This window comes from Aulostomus chinensis, chromosome 24 (genome assembly GCF_037954235.1).
Source record: "Aulostomus chinensis isolate RoL2024-O1b breed Wild chromosome 24, RoL_Achi_v1.0, whole genome shotgun sequence".
NCBI lineage: Eukaryota > Metazoa > Chordata > Actinopteri > Syngnathiformes > Aulostomidae > Aulostomus > Aulostomus chinensis.
The window spans coordinates 550,635-576,386 of record NC_141343.1 but is presented as its reverse complement, the minus strand read 5'-3'; the positions used below and the strand labels follow the sequence as shown (position 1 = coordinate 576,386).

Here is a 25,752-nt window from a genome sequence, read left to right as displayed (position 1 = left end):
ACATATCATCCATTTTGAACTGTATTCTTCCATTTTGAACACAGTTTGTAGTTTAAAAAAAAAAAATTAACAGGCAGTCATCATACAAAGCAACAACACAGTCACACCAACATGGTGAAGTCTGTTTGACAGTCATCCAAAGAGGAGGTGGCAGCGGCGGCCTTGTGGAGAAGCAAAGCTTTTAGACATGTCTGCTTGTTTTCAACACTTTAAAAGCAAGTGACATCACAGTGTGAGAATGTGTGCAGTATTAAGGTGTGTGTGTGTGTGTGTGTGTGTGTGTGTGTGTGTGTGTGTCTGTGTGTGTGTGTGTGTGTGTCTGTGCGTGTGTCTATTTATATGGCTCTTAACAATGCATGACAGGAACTCCAGATCACCGTCTCACCTCATGAAAACATGACAACCACACACGGTAACCAAGGCAACAACATGACATCACACAGCAGCCACACCCTCAGGGGAGACCTCGCTCTAGTTTTCCACTCCTTCAGTGAAAACTAAGCACCAAGCCCCCCACCCTCACCCCCACCCCTTCTTTCTTTGTAGAAAAAGATGGAGAATGATAACTGAGAAATGTTTGCATCTCAAACCTGGTGAACCTGGCAAGGCACACACACACAAACACACACAAACGTACACACACACACACACACACACACACACACACACACACACACACACACACACACACAGCTTCAAACTATGAGGAAAGACACATTTTTGCCAGGTGAGTGTGATCACATACACACACACAAACACACACACACACACACACACACACACACACCAGCCTACTATATGCTTTATAGGCCACACACATGTTGCAGGAATGTGTGAAGGTATGAGGTGATACACGTAACAAAACTGTAAGAAATCTCACACACACACACAAACACACTAAGGTGGATCAAATGATCCTCTATGCATCTTTGTACTGCATCAAAGAGCACAGCTTATCCATGTGGTGGTGTTATGCTGATTGTCCTGTTGTAGCAACTCCCAGAGGAGGTTTCACTACTTCCACTTTTTTTCCCAAAGTTTCTTCCTTTTTCTTCCCCATCAATCTTTTTTTTTTTTTACCTAAAAGGCAGGTTTGAAACTTTGGACATGTGTGATTGTCCCCTCTTTCCTTATGCACAGTATACTTTAAAATATACAGTATATACATTAAAGTATGGGCAAATAAATTCTAATCTCATTTGTATCTATTCCTGTTATATAGTTTTGCATGTATTGGGTCTCTTATATTAGTTTTGGTATATCCTGTGTATACAGCTCTACTCTTGAATGGGAGTATTGCAATGTAAAGTTTTCCCCCCAGGGTAAATATAGTATTTGTAATTCTGTTGAAAATAACTTAATTCCGTCAGATGATGTAAGGATATTTATTTTGGACGATGTAATTCACAGGTATTGACTGTGGTGTTAATAATAATTCAATATTTATACACACACACACACACATATATATATATATATATATATATATATATATATATATATATGTATATAATTTTTTTCCTTTATTGTTTCTGTTTTCATAAAATAAATTACTTTTCACAGTTAAAATTACTTGGCACAAAATGCATGTTGGCATTTGTCGAGATCAGCTTAGTCAAGAACAATCTCCAATTTCAAAAATTTCTTCAACTGCATGTATAAATGACATGAAGCAGCACTTCCTATGCATCTTTATTTTAGTGAAAGCTAAAATCGTAAACTTCGGGCAAAGTAAGAAAGTCTTTTTTTGAGGATGCACGTGCAGGATCACTCTCGTCCTTCCATTACCATCAGTTTAATAGAGAGAGATTATCCACAGATATACACTTGTCGAGAAGAAGCTGCGTCTGCTATCACCCAACTGAAGGCTTCTTATAGTCCTACTGGTTTAATGACCCTTGTAAAAAACTATTGTTAAACATTTTCTCCTCCTTGAGGATACATCATACTAATAAAACAATATGAGCAGGAATGTTTTCCCAGGAAGTGGACAACATTCTTTCCAGCAGTTCCTACCGGCTCCTCTTATATCCGGTTCAGATGTCTGGCAACGTGACGAGAATGAGATCATGCTCCAAGCCGGTGGAGATGAGACAGCAGCGCTACGACAGAAGGAAGGACTGACAGATGGATGTGTGAGGAGTGTCTACCTCCACTGGATTTTTTTTCAACAGTGATTAAGGACAAGCAAGGCATAAGTTGTAAAAAGAAAGAGTTGATGCTTTATGAAGCCCTGACAGCTTGGAAAGTTGACTTTTGAACAAATTAAATGGTGAGAACAAAGTGTCAGTATTTTTTAGGAGTGCTACTTTACAAATGAAGGTGCTCTTTAGATCTAAAGTCATGTCATACCAGATAGCAGTCCATTTGGACCTCAACGGGGCCACGTTTGACACTTCTGGCTCTGCTGTGGGCCACATTTGGGCCAAACATGAATTGAAAAGGCCTAAATTAATTGGTCTAAATGGTAAATGTGTGCTTCATAGTGTATAAAGACAAGTGACAGCTTATAGACATGTCCGGTGTCTTTTTATTAGCTGGCCTGACAAAACCCAACAATCCCAATTATGCATTAGCAATCAGCAGAGTGGTAATCAATAGGGCTGGGTGTTGGCAATGACATCATAATACGATACATGTCACGATACTTCGGTTTGGATACAACAGTATCACAATACTTTTCTTCAAAGTTCACTGAAAAATTAAATATAGAACTGAAAATTTAAGTTGGTGTGTATATGTACCTCAGAACTCAAACATCGCTTTATAGTTTTTGGGCATTTTTAGTTTCTTGCCATGTTGGCTTCTGACAGGCCACTTCTTTGACTGTCTCTCTCACTACTACTGTTAGTAGTGTAGTATCTGTACTGTGACACCTACCAGATCACAAGTACGGAAGTGGTATTGTATTTACAATCAATCTAAAACATGAATTATTATTTGAAAGATAAAAACAATCAATATCTATATTGTATCTGGAAAAAGTATAGCGAAATATTGCCATATTGATATTTTTCCCACCCTAGTAAATCAACATGTTTAATAAAGAAATAAGACATGAATCCATGATATACACTGAAAGCTATGTAGAGTTACAGGAAGGAAGAAAGATGTCCAAAAAAATACTGTGTGAATGTGTAAATTAATAGATTCTCAGTCTAACTGCCTCACCATGGAGACAGAAGTAGCTCTGAATATGATTACAGCTGTGTCTTTGCAACGAGTGAAGAATAAATAATAATAATAAAAAAAACATTGTTTGTGAATGTCATACATGCTTACTAAACGTGTAAGGTCAGGTCACCATGTACTGTAAAGGTCTAATGAACAGTGAAATGGCTTTGAAACATACTGAATACCATCGTCATGACTCCTCTTCTAACTGGTTTATAACCTGGTTCCTGCAGCAGCCGCACCCGAGGGGGAGAAGCTCTCACTGGAGCTCATCAATCATGGACAGACTAAACGCCAATAAAACCAAGTCATTTTATATTTATTTCCATCTGCAGTGCAGCTCAATGGAGTTACAAGCCTCTAATACAGATGTTCAAATGTCTTGTCTGAGTTAAATGAATAAGTGAGCAGAAGACAGAGGCTCCTTGTGTCTTGTCCTTCAACATTTATGGAAACTGTCAAAGATCAGGATAATGAATTAATGAGGAAAATAATGTTCAGTTTTTACTTTAATAGTCCTTTTGAACTATACAGTTTTTTAATGATAGGTGCAGCAAATATTTTGTCCCTCCCATTTACATGTTTTTGGGTGATAAAATATTAGTCACAGTGTTTGAGATACCAACCACAGCAGCATCAGCGCTATGAATATGGTCTGGCGACATGATCTCATGTCGTGAAATGACACACTATTTTTAAAGACATTTTGGAAGCCGCGTCTACGCATTTTTGTTTTCTGGGTGTCATTGAACACCTCACAAACTTCTATTATAGAGTGATGGTGAGTCATGTGCATATGCACCAGACGATATTTGTTACAATTCTCTCTAACATGGTGGTGAAGTACAAACAAACAATTTTGAGTTTCAATATCTTGTGATCGGTTTGACAATGCTGTGTTCAAGGTCTGGTAAGGTTCAGGCACAGAGAAATACTTTGGTTGGGTTAGAAGGCGACCAGATTGATAACCTTAGAAATCCCCGATGCCTGGTAAAATTAATAGAACTAAACAGCGTTAAATGGCAGAGGGAACGCAAAAGGTATCAAGATAGAAGACGAAACGACTTCAGAAACGGCCTGCTATTCATGTGTCTTTTTGTGATATCAGCCTGTATCTGTTTTTTTTCAGCATATAGCATTAGCGTTGACCCGGCTGGAAACATCGAAATAATGGTGACATATATATATATATAATCATATTAATATGATTAACATAGAACTGAGTCATCAACAAGTGAGTTGCATCATTACTTTCTTTGCCGTGTCACTAAGATACAGATTTGATTCCCTGTGAATGGCACTGACTGTAAATGGGAATCAGACCCCTGTCACCAGATTGTTGCCTTCATGTTGGGTAAATAACAAACTGGACAAGGATGGAGCATTTTTTATTTACTGTCCAAGAACATGAATGCACTGCTTTTGAATTTAAGATTACTGAGCCAACATCACCAAACCTAATTAAACTTTATTCGCCCTTAAATGCAAAGACCAAAGTATTGCAGTACAGATGATTAAATCCAGGCTCCAAACCCAATGTTCAGGCAGCAATGTCATCATTTCAAAATGTTTCATCTCCATAACAACACAGGGTGTGTGTGCATGCATGTCTGTGTGTGAGATCATGATGAGATAATTAAACTTTTTGTCCCGAGACAGCTGAAAGGAACAGAATGTGTCGGACTACACACTTGCAAGATAAACCTTCAGAGAATCACTGAAGACTTTGAACTTTTGAACTCTTTGGGTGTGTGTGTGTGCGTGTGTGTGTGTGTGTGTGTGTGTGTGTGTGTGTGTGTGTGTTTGTGCCTTTCCAGGTTCATCATTATCTCAACATAAATACTGAAGGTTTACAACATTTTCAGAGGACAAAAAAAGCAGATGATTTAACAGGAAACAGATTACTTCCAACCTTATCTTCTGAACTGTGAAGACACTTACATAATGTGAATGTACTTGGGGGCTCTGGCAGAATACACAGAGGATGTGTTGACACCACTTCTCCTTTGATTCAGCATGAACTAGCTTCACGCTCCAGTGGAAAGACGGTGCTACAACTTAGCTCTCATGTTGTGATTTTCAACAAAATATGACACATCCGTTTTTACTCTTGTAAACACATTTTGCAGGGAGTCAGAAGTGGTGGAATCAAGTGGTTAGAAGGAGCTGAGAAGATACACATCCAAAGAGGTCTGACCAATATGTGTGTGTGTCTGTGTGTGTGTTTGTGTGATTGTGTGTCAGATTAAATGACTAACTGAGAAAAATGTCTCTCCAGCACTACAGAGACCTTATTTATGCACGGACGCAACATGCTGACATATAAAATATATACATGCTGCGTCCTCACAAGAATGTGACCTTGACTCTACCTCCTGTTTCACAATGACTCTCACTCACACACACACACACACACACACACACACACACACACACACACACACACACACACACACACAATGGACTCAGTTAAATATAGCATATGTGCTCCTGTATTTGATTTTGCTATGAATACATGACCTTGACTAAACTCTTCTTGAACAATGACCCAATATTGTGTGTGTATGTGTGTGTTCTCCTCTGCATGACCATGACTGTCCATTACTCATCCTGCTGTTACTTCTACAAAAGTGTGTTTTTAATGATTTATAAATGTTATTTACACATTTAAAGATGGAAGTGCAATTCACAAAGAAACACATGAACACAGTGAATTGCATCTCAAGGTCTGATTCACAAACGATAATGCACCAATAGAATTGCAAGGTAAACCTACCCATACTTTTATAGCCGAGTGTGTGTAGATATGTATATATAGACAAAGAGTGGATCTGCACCATGAACACAGTAACAATGGTCAAGAGGCAAAAGCTGCACATTAAGAAATGTTCAACTCCAGTGGCTTGCTAGGGGCCTTTCTGGGTGGGTTTTACATTTTCTTGCAGTGCCTGGGCGGTAAAAACATCGAAGTTAGGTTAGTTTTAGACCACAAATTGATGCAAAAGTGAGTGAGACGGACAATGTCGGTCCTGTGATGGACAAGTGAACTATCGTGAACTATCAACATCTTGCTCCGCCTCCCTGCCGACCCTTATAAATCCATCCATCCATCCATCCATCCATTTTCTTCCGCTTATTCCTGTTAAGAGTCGCGGGGGGGCTGGAGCCTATCCCAGCATCTACGGGCGAGAGGCGGGGTTCACCCTGGACAGGTCACCAGTCCATCACAGGGCCAACATACAGAGACGAACAACCATTCACACTCACAGTCACACCTACAGTCAATTTAAAGAATCCAATCAGCCTCGTCCCCTCTTGATGTCTTTGGACTGTGGGAAGAAGCTGGAGTACCAGAGAGAACCCACACAGGAACAGGGAGAACATGGAGACTCCACACAGAAAGATCCTGTGCCCAAGCTGGGACTCGAACCCGGAACCCTATTGCTGTGCTCACTTCCTTTTTAAAACTCAAATAAATCATACACTTAACCAAGTATTGAGATGGCAGCCCTTTGAAATCTCATTCATGCATCTTGTTATTTAGTGGTCATATTTCAGTCATTAGTCAACTTGTGAAATCTCGTCAAGGACAATTTTTTTCCTTACCAGCCATCTAGACAGCAGCTGAACTGGAACACTGTGAAATAGCGGTCATTCAATCACCCTCACATTGGCCTCTGCATCATGGGTGTGTGCTGGGGTTGCCATGACGAACGGCAAACAATGCTGTGAGCAGGTATTTAGGTACAAATGTAACTGGAAAAAAAAGGAACAGCACTTCCGAGTTTGGAGGGGGGAGTGGAGCTTGAAGTTTGTCTGGTGTTCGTAGGCTTAATTTCAATATTTGCTTCCTTCCAGTTAGAGTTAACATACTGTAAAGCAAGTCATGGTTACAGTTAGAGTTTGGAGGTAAATCTCCAGAAAATGAATGCTTGAAACCTAATGTGCATGCGCGTCTGTATGAGGTCAGCACCCCCAGCCCTGTGATGAACACCCACTCCTCCCTGTCTGTTTTGGTCAGCCTGCTTCCAAGAAGGAGACAATCTGCGAGCCAACACCCTATTGAGAACATCACAAGCATCTGCTATTTGAAGATGTGGCTCGCTACATCGAGTCAACAAGCTCACTTCCAGGAACACACACACACACACACACACACACACACACACACACACACACACACACACACACACACACACACACACTCATCCTTGTACTTATATCTTTGTGAGGACTTTCATTGAGATAATGCATTCCCTAGCCCCTCACCCTAAACCTAACCATCTAAACTGACTGCCTGACCCTAACCTTGACCCTAAACATAACCTGAACCTGATTCTAACCTCGACCCTAAAACCAAGTCTTGACCTTCAAACAGCACTTTGAAAATGTGGGGACTGGCTAAATTGTCCTCACTTTCCAAAAATGTCCTCACTATGTTGGATAAAAATGCCTATTTTAGTCCTTAATATGTAGCAAGTACAAGAACACACACACACATGCACACACACAAAACAATGAAATTCATAGATTCAGGGCTATCGTTTCTTAAACAGCCTTTACTGGCTGGCTTCATTACCGACCCTAGAACCACTATTTGACCGTTGAACTCTCTCAGCATCTCTTCATCAACAAGGACAACTAAAAGTAAAAGGTGATATCCAGGATCAAATATCACAGAAGCAAACACTCATTCAACTGGCTGCGCAAACATTTGTTGTGAACAAACCAAGGTTATTGTCCTTAAACAGAGGTTGTTTTCCATAACAACTCAAGCGGACTCCAGATCTTCCTCTCCAGATGCAGCGCTCAGACGTTGATTTAATTTTGCTTTTTGCAAATAATGAGCTGGCGTGAATCTGTTTTAACAAAAAAATGTGTATCGTGATATCCATCCATCCATCCATTTTCTTCCGCTTATCCTGTTAAGGGTCACGGGGGGCTGGAGCCTAACCTAGCAGCTTTCAGGCAAGAGGCGGGGTCACCCTGGACATGACAGGGCCAACATACTGTATATAGACACACAACCATTCACACTCAAAGTCATGCCTACGGTCAATTTAGAGTATCCAATTAGTCTAGTCTCCATTTGCATGTCTTTGGACTATGCGAGGAAGCCGGAGTACCAGAGAGAACCCACACAGGCACAGGGAGAACATGGAGACTCCACACGGAAAGATCTTGTGCCTGAGCCGGGACTCAGACTTTTAACCTTCTTGCTGTGAGGCGACAGTGCTAACGGCTACGCCACCGTGCCGCCCATCATGATATCTCGATGCACATTTTTTGTTCTGGATAAGATTCTGAAACTTTAATTCAGAGTTTTACAATGCAATTTGCTATATACAGTTGCAAAGATTATGCTTCAAGTAGGCATGCATTAGTATGATTACAAGCAATCCAATATGTTAACAGTTGGAAAAAAGTGTTGCACCTGTTGCAAATTTGCTTCACTGCTGGTATTTACTGGCCTGAAATCGCTGTGGAAACACTTTCAGACATGCCTGCAAAGTGACCGAAGCCCATTTTGATGTACAACAACTCAGAAGACAAGAGAAACCATCGTTTCCATGGAGAAAAGTTCAACGGTCTTCTTCTTCTTTTCTGCTATTCTTCTGAATAAAAAATTCTCTCTGGTTCAAGTACAACTGAAGCTACTGCTGCATCTCTTTAGGAGTTGCCAGTGTTGTTCTGGACCAATAGGAAAATGCTATTGTCATGTTATAAAACAACTACAGGTCAGACACAAGCTTGAAACCAAGCCAAACCACCCTCACATCGAGATGTCAAATATTTACAAGAAAGTATCTGGAACTGTTGTTTTTGCCTCTGCCCACTAAATCAGTACAACTTTCAGACACGTTCATTGACATATTTAGGAGTGAGATCATAACCACAAGGCTGCTCTCACTGGACAAGACTTGCTGTCCACAGACTCCATCCCCCACTTATTAGCTCCCTCACAGATGAAGTGTCAACATAAAACCTTTTTTGACTGCATCCACGCGCAAACCCAGATTACAGATCACACCTGGCACAGTGAGATGTAACTCAAAGGGAGAGAAAGATCCTATTTTAAAGAAAAAATAACAGGTAATGTGGATGTGGCACTGATATTCACTCTGACTAAGCAAACCTACCTCTTTAACACAAGCTTTACAGAAAGGCCGTAAATAATCCTCTGTGTGTGTTTTTCAGTTTGTGTGTGCGTGTGTGTGTGTGCGTGTGTGTGTTTGTGGGTGCATCTCTGGCGTGCGAGAGGTGAATATGTGTGTGTGTTTGTGGGTGCGACTCTGTGAGAGATGAATACCACCGTTTAGTTCTCTCCATGCAGCCTATCAGTTTCATGCAGGCTAGCCTACACGAGGGTGTGACCGCATATTTTCACATTGTAGTATAATTCCCTGCTGGATTCAAGCTCTTTGGATGAAGAGATGGTCCTTCATGGAAGAAAAACAAAACAAAAAAAACACTCAAAAAAACAGGTCAGGGATGAAAGTGCGTCTGTGAATTTGCACAGTTTCCAAATTAACTAGTTAAAAGTCATTTTTTTCCCTGATTTAAATGATCAAATCAAATTAAATTAAATCAAATTAGAACAAAAACAAACAAAAAAGGAATGTTTTACCGCTTGCCGTAAAATGCAGACAATGACAAAAAAGTTTATTAAAGTAAAAAACAACAACAAAAAAAGAATAAACACGGCAATATTGCTATGAAAAGGCAAAAAACATAACAAAAAACAAAACTCAGCCATGGACATGTAAACTGGTGTGACTGACAACATTACACCATGTTTGTCAGTCCTTTCGAATACAAAACTGTAACAGATTTTTTTCCATCTAAATCTGTTAATTCATCCATCCATCCATTTTCTTCCGCTTATTCCTATTAAGGGTTGCAGGGGGCTGGAGCCTATCCCAGCGTCAACGGGCGAGAGGCGGGGTTCACCCTGGACAGGTTGCCAGTCCATCACAGGGCCAACATACAGAGACAAACAACCATTCACACTCACATTCATACCTACAGTCAATTTAGAGTATCAATCAGCCTCGTCCCCTCTTGATGTCTTTGGACTGTGGGAAGAAGCTGGAGTACCAGAGAGAACCCACGCAGGTACAGGGAGAACATGGAGACTCCACACAGAAAGATCCCGTGCCCGAGCTGGGACTTGAACCTGAGACCTTCTTGCTGTGAGGCAACAGTGCTAACCACTGCACCACTGTGCCGCCTTGAATCTGTTAATTTGGTCGTAAAACACCCTAAAATACATCTAACCCATTGCAGCAGTACCAACAATTCATGTTTAACCAGTAGCCATGCCAACCATGTCAGACGCACCATAGAGTATTTTTGCAAACCTGAATACATGAGTGGAAGGAATATTTAACAAGAAACAAAGCCTTACCAAACCTTTAAACTTTGCAGCATACTCAGGTGCAGTTACATGGTTGGGATCTGATGAAGTGACATAAACACTCCATACATAATGTAGTGTAATATAATATGATGCTTTGATGTGTGCACAAAGCATAACACTTAGCTGTGTGTATTTGTAGCACGAGCAACACTGAAGTCAAGCCAAAGCACAAATGAATGCTAATGGAAGCTAACACAGCTGAAGCCTGCCACCCTCTCTGCTCGGTGTTGGTTACACATGACACATTGAGCGTTGATGGTTCCTCACTTCAGACCTGGCACTGTTAGCCTCCTGGCTAACACCCAGGCTAATTGGCACTAATCGAGGAATATAGTCAGGGGTTGTGGGCTTTGACCTGGGTAGAGAGTGTGTTTATGGTCCACAGATCAAAGGCTTAAAGGGAGAGCTTTATCAATCTGTGAGGGAGTCTTTTCATTCTAGCTGAGCTGGTGCTACATGACGCGACAAAACATTGTGAGCCTGTTTTCCCCTTTTGAAGCAATGCTTCACCCAAAAAAGTATATTTTTCCTTGCAAGTATTACCAAATAGGAGTCATGAAAATTTTTTCTTCTTGCATCACTTTGTGATTTCAGAATGTACAAAGAGCCAGCCACATATATTTAGCTTGAAGCTAATATAGACCAAAGGCAACAGTAAAACTTTTCAAAAATTGTTGGTGTCCCCATGAGCTCAAGACACTTAAATGTGAGTACTTGAATGGCAAAATACACTTTTTGTGTGATCAATCACTTTAAGAGGTGGAGTGCAACTGCATTTCTGCCTTCCAAGGCCGCTGTACCACTGTTGTGTTAGCAAAAAATACAAAATTCTGTTGCTCCATCTGGAGAATTAGGGCTACAGTGAGGAAAGTCTTTTTTTTATTGTTTTTTTGAGGCTTCGAGAATGAAGTTGTAATTCTAGGAGAACAAGCACAATAGCAGAAGTAAACAAAACAGGAGAGAATAGGCAACCTCCTTAGCATCCTGTCTCTGGTGTTGCGACACACAATCATACGAGTCTTTCTTTGAAATAGATGCAGTTTCTTGCATATTCTTTTTGGAGTCCTCATACTGATGATAATGTGGTACTGACGTGCCGGAAGATGACATACTGTATTCACTTATTTGTTAAATCAATACTGTAGTATAATTTCACAAAGCACTCCACAACCCTCAATAGAGGCAAGGCAAGGCAAATTTTATTTGTATAGCAAACAGTTTGTCTCCAGGCTTCACATGGCATCATAACAACATCCTCTGTCCTTAGACCCTCACATCGACTGAGGAAAAACTCCATAGAAAACCCTTTTAACAGGGAAAAATCTGAGAAACCTCAGGGTGAGCAACAGAGGAGGGATCCCTCACCCAGGACGGACAGACGTGCAGTAGATGTTGCTACAGACAAGAAAACAGTTTATAACATGGAATGTAGAATGTAATTTAATGTTGGGATTGCTCTTCTGACATCTCAATCTAAAAAACAAAACAAACAAAAAACAGACTAAAAGCACAACTTTAGTCTCATAAAATTATAGATTTTTCATAAAATTACAACTTTATTCTTAAAATCTATGTTTTTGTGTGTGTGTTGTTTTTTTTTTAAATAATTGGCCCTAATACTTCACTGTGTTTAGCAGCAACACGGACAGGTCCTGATTTTGGAGCTGTGAGAACCTGATGCACTGCGGTGGTCAAACAATCCTGGTAGAAATTGCATCCAAATACAAATTCTAACAGCCAATCGTCTGGTGGCTGCTCTGCAGGATGTTAAACGATGTTCAATTCCATTCACTGTTTTTGTTTTTTTTAATGATGCTCATCTGACTGGAAATTGTCAAAGTTTCCCTTGAAAAGGAAAAGCTAACTTCACCGAATAAATGGCTTCTCTCCACTTTGAAGTTGAAAGTTTTTATAAAGACCATCTTATCTCCACTCAGCTTGCCGGGGTTTATTTGATTTCCATCCAGGAGCTTCAGATTTCTGTCAACCCACATCTGGAGGATCTAATAGCAAGTTTCTCTGCCTCCGCCCAACAATCACAATGACGGGATAATCAGCACATTTAATGCCACCATTTAGTTGGAACTCCAAATAAAGTGCCCTGATTTGGATTTATGAATTAGAAGAAATGGCTATGTTTTTTCTGTGTAAACTGGCTGGAATGAGCAACAGCACCATTCATAGACCGGTCAGGATTCCAAATGAAGCCTCTTTGTAGGGAGTCAAAACTTAACCTAACAACAACAACAAAAGCTTCCCATCTCGATAATCATCTCTTCAAGTAGTTGTGGCATCATTACTTTCATAATGGCTGATATATTTGAACATGCCACACAAGTCACTTACAATGAGCATACCAGAAATAACTTCGGTTCGGTAAGATGCAAGAGTTAATAGAAGGCTTCGACAAAGTCAGATGGGTTTAAATTGGGTTCAACATTTTGGGGTTTTAAAGGTTCGATTTGTTCAATCTTACCAGTTGACCTGTATTCCACTGTCAGTTTTCTGGTACCTGTTGGTTCTTAGTTCTTAAAAGCTCTTAAAACTGAGGTCATCATGTTTGGACCTAAACACCTCAGGGACACACTCTCTAATCAGATCACTACTCTAGATGGCATCACCTTGACCCCGAGTACAACTGCAAGGAACCTTGGAGTCATTTTTGACCAGGACCTTTCCTTCAGCTCCCACATAAAGCATGTGACGAGGACCGCCTTCTTCCATCTGCGAAGTATCGCTAAGATTAGGAATATCCTTTCCCAGAGTGATGCTGAGAAACTGGTGCATGCATTTATCCCTTCTAGGCTGGACCACTGCAACTCTGTCCTGTCAGGATGTCCTAAATACTCTCTAAAGAGTCTCCAGCTGGTCCAGAACGCTGCAGCGAGGGTTTTGACGGGAGTTAAGAAGAGAGAACACATCTCTCCCACTTAAGCTTCTCTCCACCGGCTTCCTGTAGGATCTAGAATCGACTTCAAATTCATTCCACTGACTTATAAGGCTATTCAGGTAGCTCTGAACCATTTATAGCTATGCTGCTATAGGCTTAAGCTGCTGGGGGACACATCAGGTTACATGGAGCCCTTCCCTCCTCTCCTCTCCTCTCCCCTCCTCTCCTCCCCACACATTTTTTAACTGTCATTACCATTACTTGTTGCACTTTGTAGTTTGGCATTGGTGTCTCGCAGTCTCTCTGTGTTTCCACAGATCCACCGGAGCTCCATCTCTCTGCACGTACCACCGCCTGCATTGCCCCCCTACCCCCCCCCCCTTTCCCTGCTGTTACACCGGCCGGTGCTCCCCTCCCATGAACCAGTCTGCCATCCAGTCCCCCATCAAGCTGGCTTGCTCTCCCTGCCTCCCCTACCAGAAGCTTCCTTCTTCAGCTGTTATTAACATTTCCGTGTTTCTCACATTCTGCATTGTAAACTGTTTTCTTGTCTGTAACAACATCTACTGCACGTCTGTCTGTCCTGGGTGAGGGATCCCTCCTCTGTTGCTCACCCTGAGGTTTCTCAGATTTTTCCCTGTTCAAAGGGTTTTCTATGGAGTTTTTCCTCAGTCGATGTGAGGGTCTAAGGGCAGAGGATGTTGTTATGATGCCATGTGAAGCCCTTTGAGACAAACTGTTTGTGAAAACAGGCAATAAAAATTAAATTACCTTGCCTTCCCTTATTTATTTTGTCTTGTTTCACAAGTTTGGTAATTTTTTCCTCCTATTCTTCTCTCTGACTGCTCAAAGACTTGAAAACAGAAATTAGCCTCTCAGCTACAGCATAGCAACGAGTGTACAGGACTACATTGGCATCATGTATAGGCATCCATTTTAATTTTATTAGTTTCATATGAGCAACTTTTCTCTCAGTATATCAGTGCCACATACGGTAAGCCTTATTTTTTACGTTATATTCGAAAAGATTCACAACAGAATCTCTTTTAATTAAAGAAAAAAACATTTCAAATTAGTATCAACTGTCTCACTTAAAAAAACAACATTGCATTTATTTAACAAATTCATTTAATCGATACAAAACTGGCACCATAATAGGAATCTGCTCTATTTTCAGATCGTTGAATCACGCAAGGGGCAGGAGGAATGACGTCACTGACGGGAAGCAAGCATGGTGGACAGTGAGGCTGAGTTAGCAGCAAAGAAACCAAGACGCCGATTTAAAAAGCCACAATGGTAGACGTCCAGGTCCATAACTGTTCCAAGTTACTGGGGACCATTATTACTGACGGACCAGGGGGGTAAAATGTTGCTTTTATAAAACTGTTATTAATGTTGTTATGTGGCCATACCTTTCAATGCGTTTTATTTATATGGTCTGCCATTTAAAGTCAGGTTTGATATGAAGCTAATTATACATACAGTCCCATAGCGATCCTTTCAAGGCTACTAATCCGTGTAAAGCTAGCACTGCTAATCCACCTTGCCAGTCCTCTTTAATGGCAGTTTTTGTAAAATGTGTAAAATAGAGCACACAACAGTTGCTGTAACACATTTAGCAAGAAGCTGGTTCCATTTTACATAGTAGAGATACGGTGAGATAAGGCAATTCATAAATTGCTATCATATGTTGATAAGGGACCCAATTGTCTTTAGAAAAAAAACAAAACGAGATACATCAAGTCAACCACTTATGAACAATCTGGTCACCAATCAGAACAAGCCTTCCCTATAACAATCTTTTTAAACACATAATAACACATTGATTTTTTTGCTCATAAAAAAGGGTCCATATGGCTTTAGTCTTCACACATTCTTGTTTTACCTTGAAGGGCCATTTATGCTTCCCACCCAAATCGTCTAATCTCTTCTGAGGAGGTGAGCCATTGGGCAACAGCGCAAAGGTGAAGAAGGTAAAGAAGTTGAGGACTGGTTGTGCATACCTTTACAGACAAAGCATTTAATGTGGAAGTGTTTGTTCTGGACACGGAGCGCCTCCCCCTTGCAGGGCTTCCCACAGTTCTGACAGGCGATGGGGCCTCCTGCTCTTCCCTGCTTCTGCTGCTTGACGGGACTGTGGACCGCCTGCTGCTGGAACACTGGAAGATAGATAGAGACGAGGACAGCCATCTTTTGAGACCCCACAAACAGTTAAAAGAAAAAGAAACCTAATGAGGGCAACTGAACTGATAAATATCAGCCAAGTGTGTACCTATATTACATTAGATCTGAGCCTCAGGTAATCTTGAATTTCTTTCACTGCCTTTTTAACTTGGAGAAGCATGCAAATCTTATTTTCCTTGCAATATCATATGACATCCCGGACATAAAACAGTCCAAAAATATTCATGTCATCTTTGAAAATGTCACATCACACAGGCTTATATTAACATAGTATTATTAGATTTTTTCTTACTTTAAAAACACACACATTTTTTTCCCCTATGATCCCTTAAAGTTGACACCAATACCCTGAGGACTTCTTGAACTAACACTAAGTTTAAACAACTCTGAACTTGAACAAGTAAAGATTACATTAGGGGAATCAAAAAAAGGAAGTGAGCCCGAATCCTGTGACTGAAATCCCCATGCTCTGAGAATTACACACGTACATATGCACACACATCCAGCAGAAAGCTCTGAAAACCTGAGTAAACACTGATAAGTCATTTTTCCAAGCAGTTGCTCTCGTTTGTTCCACACAGGAATTAAAGGGGAGGGAACCAGCACTGGTAGCACAACAGCACTATGTAATCTCTATCATCATCATCATCATCATCATCATCTGTTTCATCAGAACCACAACAGATTATGCTGGATCCTGCCCAGAGCAGTAGATCTACTGAATAGAGGCCTGTTGTATACTCAGTAAAGATTCACGTGGTCAGACCGGTTCCATCAGGCCTTGGTGGTTCCCTTTAACCAGACTTAGAGAGGTGAGTTCATTAATTGAATTGATAAAGGAAAAAAAGAGGGATTATAGCTTGGAGCCAAACACTGCTGTTTCTTGGAAACTCACCAGGAGCTGGAGGAAATCTTTCCTGTTGTTGTTTACTCACTATATTGGCTGTTAATAGGCTGTTTGATTGGGCAAGAACAGTTTTGACTGTTTCTTTACTTGACATAGCTCAAAAGCTAAAAGCAGACTTCACATTGACACAGGAGAATGTTTGACTTGAGAAATTTCTACTTATTTGAACAAAACAGTAAGTTAGATATTTTTACCCTCAAACTATTTTGTTAAAGTTTTGCATTCAGAAAAGTTTTGCTTGCTTTTCACATGTGATCTTTTTCACGATATGCATGCCCATGTCTTCCTTCTGTGCAAAAGCTTTGCTTCTGAAGCTAATATGAGGCTTCAGCAGTCTGACTGGTGTAAAACGCATCAGTAATCATAAGTGGATCAACATTGGTGTTATTGGAATCTATCCAAAGATATTATTTTCTTCCAATTCATAACCTGCATCAGCACGCACTTCTAGGCACAGTATATTGGAGTCTAGTCCATGTAGAATATGTATTTCTCATTAAAAACTGTGAAAATGATCTAATATTAGCCTGGCTTTTATCTCAGGTTAACACAAATCTCTTGAAAGTTCCCAAAAAGAAAAAAGAAGAAGAGAAATACAAATGAGTTGAGTTTTCCATCAAGTGGTTGGATATGTTACGCTAGTTTTGTTGGAAGATATAGGCAAAGTATCTTAACATGGTTGGAATAAAATGTAAAAGAAGAAACTACAAAGCAGAAAAAAACAAGCCGTTGCCCAGGCAACTTACACACTATTATACATTTTTATTTCATGGATGAGTTTGAGGATTATTTTGGTCTCCTATTTGTTCCACTCATATCTGTTTGTTGCTGCTGGTATCAGCCATGTTGTTGCACGTGGGCAAACCAGAAAGACGCTGTCAGCAGATTTCAATGTTAGCTGCATCAGAACTTATTTCATCAAATATTTTTCATTCTCTGAATTTGCATACCAACTCTTTTTTGCATAAGACCAACTCTAGTGGGCATAAAAAACAGGACGTACAGGATTTTTTTCAAATTTGGCATTCCCATCCCCCTTTTCCAATCCAGTACTTCAAATGCGCATGAAATCAGGATGATGGAAACCTAGTTACTGATGTAAGCATCAATCTACAGTTTCATCCATCCATCCATTACTACTCCACTTCTGCTTATCCTGTTAAGGGTAGCTGGAGCCTATCCCAGCACTCTTCGGGCGAGAGGTGGGGTATGGGGTATATGCCAACGTGTATAGACAGAAAACCATTCACACTCAAAGCTACGCCTACGGATTATCCAATTACCCTCGTCCCCTCTTGCATGTCTTTGGACTGTGGGAGGAAGCTGGAGTACCCAGAGAGAACCCACGCAGGCACAGGGAGAACATGGAGACTCTACACAGAAAGATCCCGTGCTGGAGCCAGGACTTGAACCCGGGACCTTCTTGCTGTGAGGCCACAGTGCTGACCACTGCACCACCATGCCACCTGCATCTACAGTTTCCAAGTCTAAGTCCATCAGATATGAAATGGTGGAGACTTCTGATAACATCATATGAATACTATGTCTACTGTATAGTATAATAATATACTATGTCATTACATGTCAGTCATGTATTTTTTTTTTACATCAAAGTGCCTATATAAAACAAGTCAACTATTTGATAATTCACCATGCATTCAATTAAACTGCATTCAATTAAAATACTGCCTCTGATTTTTTATGCCCCTCCCCCCTCTGTCAAATGATGCCACACAGCACCATCAATATAGCTGTGATAGAAGTGTCAGGAAAGTGACGGAGCTGAGGAACATTTGAGGGACTAATCAAACGTTGCTTGTTCATTCAACAGCGGGTGAATTGGTTCAATGCAAAATGATTTTCACAACCTCGATTAGTGGACAGGGGGGATGGGGGTGTGGACTTGACAGAAGAGTAAAGGCAGCCCAACACATTCTTCTGTAGCTTCTACAAGGACTTGTCACCGCCCTGTAGTGTGTGTGTGTGTGTGTGTGTGTGTGTGTGTGTGTGTGTGTGTGTGTGTGCGTGTGCGTGTGTCTCATTTTTAAACCGGTAACTGCCCATGCTTTCAAATATCTAGGCCTCAGTCCAAAGGTAAAAGTTATATGTAGGGATGAAGCGAACTAGAGGAAGTGAACATTTTTGAAGGCAGCAAATATGAAAATCTAGAGAATTTTATGGACAATGTGGAAATCAAGCAAGCTGCTCTCATTCACTTTGATCTCTGTCATGAAAATGTGCTCACCTCCAAATTCCAACAAGAGAGGAACATTCTACATAGGACATTTTAGACAATCGGGCAAGAGGAGAGCTGCTGAGCTGTTGAGGCTACCCATGCTGAGTGAACATGCAAACACTCAAACCAATAAAGGCAAAAATTTAGGAGGGGAAAGTCTTCAGTCCTAGTAAAAGAAAAAGTTCTATAACCAGTTTGATTGCAACCATCTGGTGAAAACAAGGCTCGGAGGTGAGAAAGGACTGGGAGGAGGGTAGGCAGCAGGGGTGACGGGAGGGGTTCCTAGCATGCATTGCTGCACCCTTGCACCTGTTAAAGGGGATCCAATGTCTTGATTTCCTCTTTCAAACAGCAAACAGAAATGGAGGGTGGGGATGAGACACATGATTGTTGGGGCCAGATGTAGATTCTGGCCAGACAGTTGTATCGTGATTTTATTCCACTAATACGCCTGTGAGATGGTGATGACTGGTTTTCAGTTTATATGATACACTTCACTTCCTAGAAAGTATATTTGGTCCTTGACCAGGTCAGGGGAGGATGGTGCCACTTTCCAAACAGGGATCCATACAAAAGTGCACTTCTAAATGTTGGAGACAATAGAAAGACACAGGAACAAACCTTAAATCCCAGAAATAAATGATCATTGTTGAATATCGTTGTTCCCTCGTCTCTATTTCAATAGTTTTTTTTGGGTAAGTGCCTGAAATAACGTCTCTGGTTAACATGGGCTTGAGATATTTTAACATACGACATAGATATCTATATATGTAGATATATCTATATCTACATATATATACACACACACACATATATATATATATACACACATATACACACACATATACAGTATATATATACATATATATAAAAATATATATAAATATATGGGGACTATAAAAATATATATACATACACACACACACACACATATATATATATATACATATACATATACACACACACACACACACACACACACACACATATATATATATATACATATACATATACACACACACACATATATACATATATATATATATATATATATATATAAATATATGGGGACTATAAAAAAAACTTATCTTTATTAAGGCCCTGACACAGCATATAGTCAGAAGGAGGATATAGGTTCAGACTAAATGGGCGGCATGGCTCAGGGGTAGAGTGGCTGTCTACCAACCAAAGGGTTGCTGGTTCGATTCTCGACCCCGGTGACCATGTCAAACTGTCCTTGAGCAAAATACTGAACCCATAATTGCTCCTGATGAGTAGGTTGGCGCCTTGCATGGCAGCCTCCACCATCAGTGTGTGAGTGAATGAGATGACACTGTAAAGCACTTTGAGTGCCGCTAAGGCAGAAAAGCGCTATATAAAACTGAGTCCACTTACCATTTTAAATATTCTGAGCTCAAAAATGATTTTTGGGGAAATTGAGTCAGTAAATGAGAGCTTTACAATACATTGAGTGAGAAAATAATTCGCAGAGGAAATGTGTTTTCCCCAAAACAGTGGGTAGAAGGGGAGACTCCAGCAGCATGCTGAGCCTCCACCCCTACCACCACCAGTTGTCTGCACCATCAATCAGCCTCTCTGCTGTCTGTTCTCTGGCCGGTGGCCACTGATGCCTTTGTCCAAAAGGTCGCAGGCAGGCAGTTATCTGAGTGATGTCAATCCTGCTCACAGTCACACCACTGACAACCTCCTGGAACACATCGTGACAACCTATATATGAACTCTTGGTGGAGATACACACCACAGAGCACATTTATGAGAATTGATCAGGATATTTATTACACGTGTGTGTGTACATATATATGTATGTGTGTGTGTGTGTGTGTCTGCATATATATATATATATATATATATATATATATATGTATATATACATATATATGTGTGTGTGTGTGTGTGTGTGTGTGGTATGTATATATGTATACATATACAGTATATCAACTACCAGGCACCATTTTCTGACAGCACATCTAATATATTACAACTTTTCTGTATACTGTACATTTAATAAGGCAGCATATGACACAGTGGAACACACAAACAACTATATCTCACATGTCTTTTCAAGATGCCACCTTCTAAAAATAGAGCACTCTCTCAACTCGCGGGGATCCCATGGTGCATTGCTACATTCTTGGTGTGAACCATCTGCAGAGGTGGCAGGGGTGGGCCGGGCATCCAAGCACTCATGTTACCATGTCGAGTCTTAGTGTTGGCAAATTGTTTGACCTTCACTGAGACTTTCATTTTCTTATTAGTAAATACACAAATATTGTCTTACCATCCCAGTGAAGCCAGTAAATGTCAGAAAAGGGATTATTTGGGTTGTTTTGCTTGTAATTTTTGGCCTGAATGTCATAAACTTGCAACAGGAAGAGGATGTCATTCCATATGAATGTTCCTGATTCTAATATCTGGATTTAATAGACTCCTGCAAAAGTCTGTGGGTCCCATCAGCTTTTAGAACAATTTCAATTCAAGTTCCAAAGCGATCCTCTTTATGGAAGACTAGCGTGACCAATAAGTGTGAGTCTGAATGTGAAGTGCCAGAGAGGTCAACACACAAAAAACCTGGAGCACTTTAAAGGCCTATAAAACTAAATGTAAGACTTTAAACATGTTTACTGGCTGTATTCCCCTCCTCTTCAGCTCTCGTGGCTATATTGTGGTCTTTTCTTTCTACAGCTGCTGTGTTCACCAATTTAGCCCCTCCCTTTTTAACCCTTACTTTTTATATATCAACTTGAAGAGTTATGTTTTTCTGTGAGATCACAGCAGCAACCTGACCTGAGCAGAATTTGGTCTCTGACCCCTCAGCTCCTCTTCTACACACAGGTGATCTTTGACCTCCCTGGCAAATGACACCTAGGCACTTTTGTTCACTCAGGCCTATTTTTACAGAGCGTGGCACGCCATATAAACAGAAACAGAGTCGTAGATGGAGCAACAAACTCTATTCTTGAATGCAGGGGAGACATGACAGATACTATTACTAATAATACATTTGTATTTCGAACAAGATAAATGAAGGCGTCATTGAGTTAACTAATTGCCCAAAGTGATGCTAAAATAGCAGCAAATGTGCCCTCTGATGAATATGCTCTTTGTGTAAAAGAAATTCCTGTGACAGATGACGGCGAATGTTTTGTCCACGTGGAGAACAAACACCACCTACATGTGTGAGTCCACATGTTACTGCAGCTGATCGCATTGGAACGTTTGCAGTGTTTGCCTCAAGCTGCAATTCTACAAGGTGTAGTCAGTAGAAATAAATGAACACAGAGGACAAGCTGTTCCAACATGCCAAAAGCTATTGAATGTGTCTATAAAAGAATTGTTTATCAAACTTACAGCCTAATCCAGGGCTTTAAGATCTAAAACATAAAGATAGGTGAATGTGGACGGAGGCGTGTCTGGCTTTTAAGCCACTGTGCGCAAATTCTGAAAAACTAGAATTACAGCTTCCAAGCAACTAGATCCTTCAAAATGTAGTTTACAATCATGACAGTTCAGAGTCAAGCTAAGGAAAGTCCAAAGGTATTAAACTCTTTCTGCCCCAGCTTTTTTTTTGTTTTTAAAGATAGCATAAAGCACTGCCATTTTTGACAAAGCTAATTTCATTTCAAACATGTAACACTTACATAAAATGTAAAAAGTTTATTTGGACCGCAAAACACAACAAATTAAAACAATAACTTTCAGAAAATGAAATAATTCTCTGTTGGTAAGGGGCCTTCGGATGAAATCATACATTTTCTAGTTATAATGCCTTTTTTAATCATTCAAAAAACAAAAACTCAACAAAAGGAAGGAAAAGATAGTTATCATAGCGACAACTACTAAAGACAAAAAAAAAAAAACAACTCAACTCAAAAATTATTGCCGATGCAGGGAGTAAAGAATTCTGATAACTGAATAATCAGCCAATTTTCTTCACATAGCACGCACGCACTCTCTCTTTCTCACACACACACACACACACACACACACACACACAAAGCTGCCTGCAGTCAGAATGTAGCCAAATGCGATGTTTCTAGGGCCAGATGAAGGTTCCTCCTGTACAAGTATACAACATCATGGCCAATACACTGACTTGTGATATGGTTCTTTTTTAGTTTGACAAACGTTGAACAATTATTGATTTACAGTCTCCTTGTGTGAGTCTAACAAATCGTGGGTGGTGTCAAAGGGTATCAGCAGAGATAATCCCGTTGAGGTGGAACCATGTGACTGTGACGCAGCAGAACCTCACAGAACATGTGTGTATGTGTGTTTACACATGTATGCTTGGGAGTGTGTTCTGTAATAACTATTCTACCCGGAGAACAAAACAAAAGGCATACCAGCTGGGAAAGAGAACTGCATGGTTTTTGAAGGCCCATTTATTTCAAAAGTGAGACAAACAGCATGACTCATGAAAAGAGCCAAAGCACAGAGTCAGCTGTTTAGCAGCGCTGGTGCAAATACACTGATGGGCCCTGAAAAGGGAGACGGCCGAATCTAATAGCATTCAAACACACAGCGGGCAGGAGAACACACTGCAGCATAATACAGAGATACTGTACATTATACCATCGATATGTGAGCAGAGAAAAAAAACAGCATTAATCAATCACCTGCTGCCTGAGAAAGTCCAATAATGAGAAAACACTACATTTAATGCCATCTGGAAAATATTTAACATGTTTCAGCAAATATTTGGTTGTGCAGATGTACTAAGTAAGTGACTTTTACACAGCGTTCATCATCTGACTTGAGGCACGAGCACAGGTGAATTCACAAAGGAAGCTGTTAGTAGTTGGCTAACAATATCGCCTTTGCAAAATTTTACATTTGTAGAACGTTCCGTCAAGTTCTAATGCTTGATTGAGTGTATGTCATATACTTCTGAGTGATTATAGCTAGCTAATGCAGCTCACCTGATGATCTGTTAAAGGGGGGAATATATGCTCTTAATTTGTGCAGGCTGATGAAGGCCACATGCCAGAAATAAAATGAATCTGAATAAACAATATTTTTCTGAGCGTAACTCTCATTTTATAAAAGGAACATTTATTGAGTTAGAATCAAAGTCACAAATTCAACGATACATTTTCTATTGTTACCGACATATCTTAACCCCATTTAAACATAAATGGAATTGTATGACCTGCTTAATTTCTATATGCGTTGCCTGGGAACTCAGTTGTTGTTTTCATATTCTTTGCTTTCTATACTAGGTTCAATAAAATAGGTTTAACAAAAAAAAAAGTTAATCCAGAAGGAGAAATATTTTGTTCTAGAGACCCATTACATAATATGAGTGAGTATCTCCACCCTGGACAATTGTAACATGAATTATGAAATGAAAAATGTCATTTGTTTGTTGTATTCATTAAATGTGATGGTTCTCTTGGTATATAAAACATGCTGCCTTTGAACCGACACTTGTGATTTGATATTTAGATGCCCAACCTTGGTTAAAACATGTAATATTTAGACTTACTGCATGACTGTCATGTAAAGCAACCATTCCAAATCTGTGGATTTTGATTTACCTCTGAACTCAATTATCAGTGGAGGGAACACAATTTGTGTCTTATTATAGAGAAAACGAGACGATTCATTTGATTTGAGATCTTTAAAAAGAGAGTAGAAGGTTTGCTGACTGGCAGCTCCAGAATAGTGAGAGGCGTCACTGTGACTGCTGACAGCTAGCCAGCAATTACATCACATGCCAGGATACACTGGCCTTGGCTGCGTGTTTGTTTGTGCATGTGCCTGCTGATACTGGTTGTGTGTGTGTGTGTGTGTGTGTGTGCCCGCACCACGTCTACTGTACATGACAGGAGTAGATGTCAATATCCTTTTTTATTTTTGGTCAAACTGTACATTTCTTCTGTTGACTGAACCCAAATATGCTAATTTTTCAAATGTCACAATGAAATATTTCAACCTACAGCACACTGTCGAGAAGCATACAGCCTGAGTATGGATGTGGGTGTGGCGCCTTTGAGTTTTTAACAAGGTTTGTGATGTTCTGATGGCAACACACCCACACACACACACACACACACGCACGCACACACGCAGATGATTGGGAAAAAGAAGAGGTGGAAATAAATGACTTTTAATTGTGTCCCATACATTTTTACTGCTTGGTCTATTCCAATAGAATATCTAGTAAAAAAACTTAACCCTGTTCTTATTGAAAAAAAACATGAATTTTGTATGTATATGAGGCAGCTTTTGGGGCACTACCTATTTTTGCTTAGCTAACTGACATTAGCTGAGGTGCTAATGTAACAAACAAGCTTTCATCAGACATTAATAAAAGACGCCTCACTTGTAACATCTAGCGAGGCAACTAGCTAGCAGTGTTCCATTACAAATGCACTTGTAGTGTCATTTACAATATTGTGTCTTTCTTTTGTACCGACTAATTGATCCATCCTGTCCTGATAATTGAACAAAGTAGCTGCACTGTAAATGTTAGCATCACCTGATGGGACAATGTACCATTAACAGTCTGGCTAGGTTTAAGCAAAAACAATGACTTGAACAGGAAATATTGTGGCAACCATTAATTTTTTCTGTGACATGACAACAGAGCTGTGTCTCCCCTCCCTCTCACAATATGTGGATGGCATTAAATGAGGATTTTTCTCACTTGTTTTGGTCACTTAAATTTCAATATCAAACATTTAAGGCACTTAACACTGATTTTTAATTAAGGTTGGTGTGGTTCTGCTATCTTTTACTGTAATAACTATGATATGGAAACATTCAGGAAAAGAAACTGTGTAATAAGAGATTATTTTAACATTATAAATTTCTATAATATCACTAAAAGTAGATTATGTAATAATAACACTGTGTAATCACCGGCTGAATATCATAGTAGTTTCCTCTGCTCTTTGAATGCAGCCCAAGTGGCCGAG

At 40.1% G+C, this 25,752-nt stretch overlaps 1 protein-coding gene across 9 annotated transcripts in view; it reads right to left on the bottom strand.

Annotated features, from left to right (window-relative positions):
* ablim2 (actin binding LIM protein family, member 2) overlaps positions 1 to 25,752 on the bottom strand; it is an 87,692-nt gene that overhangs the window by 38,780 nt on the left and 23,160 nt on the right. For all 9 annotated transcript variants that reach the window (XR_015111727.1, XR_015111725.1, XR_015111729.1 and 6 more), the window contains exon 2: positions 15,488 to 15,643. Coding sequence is in view for 1 of the 9 variants with exons in the window: in XM_086196828.1 (XP_086052954.1) it covers positions 15,488 to 15,643 (156 nt within the window). In the remaining 8 variants the exon portion in view is untranslated. The remainder of the gene's footprint in view (positions 1 to 15,487; positions 15,644 to 25,752) is intronic.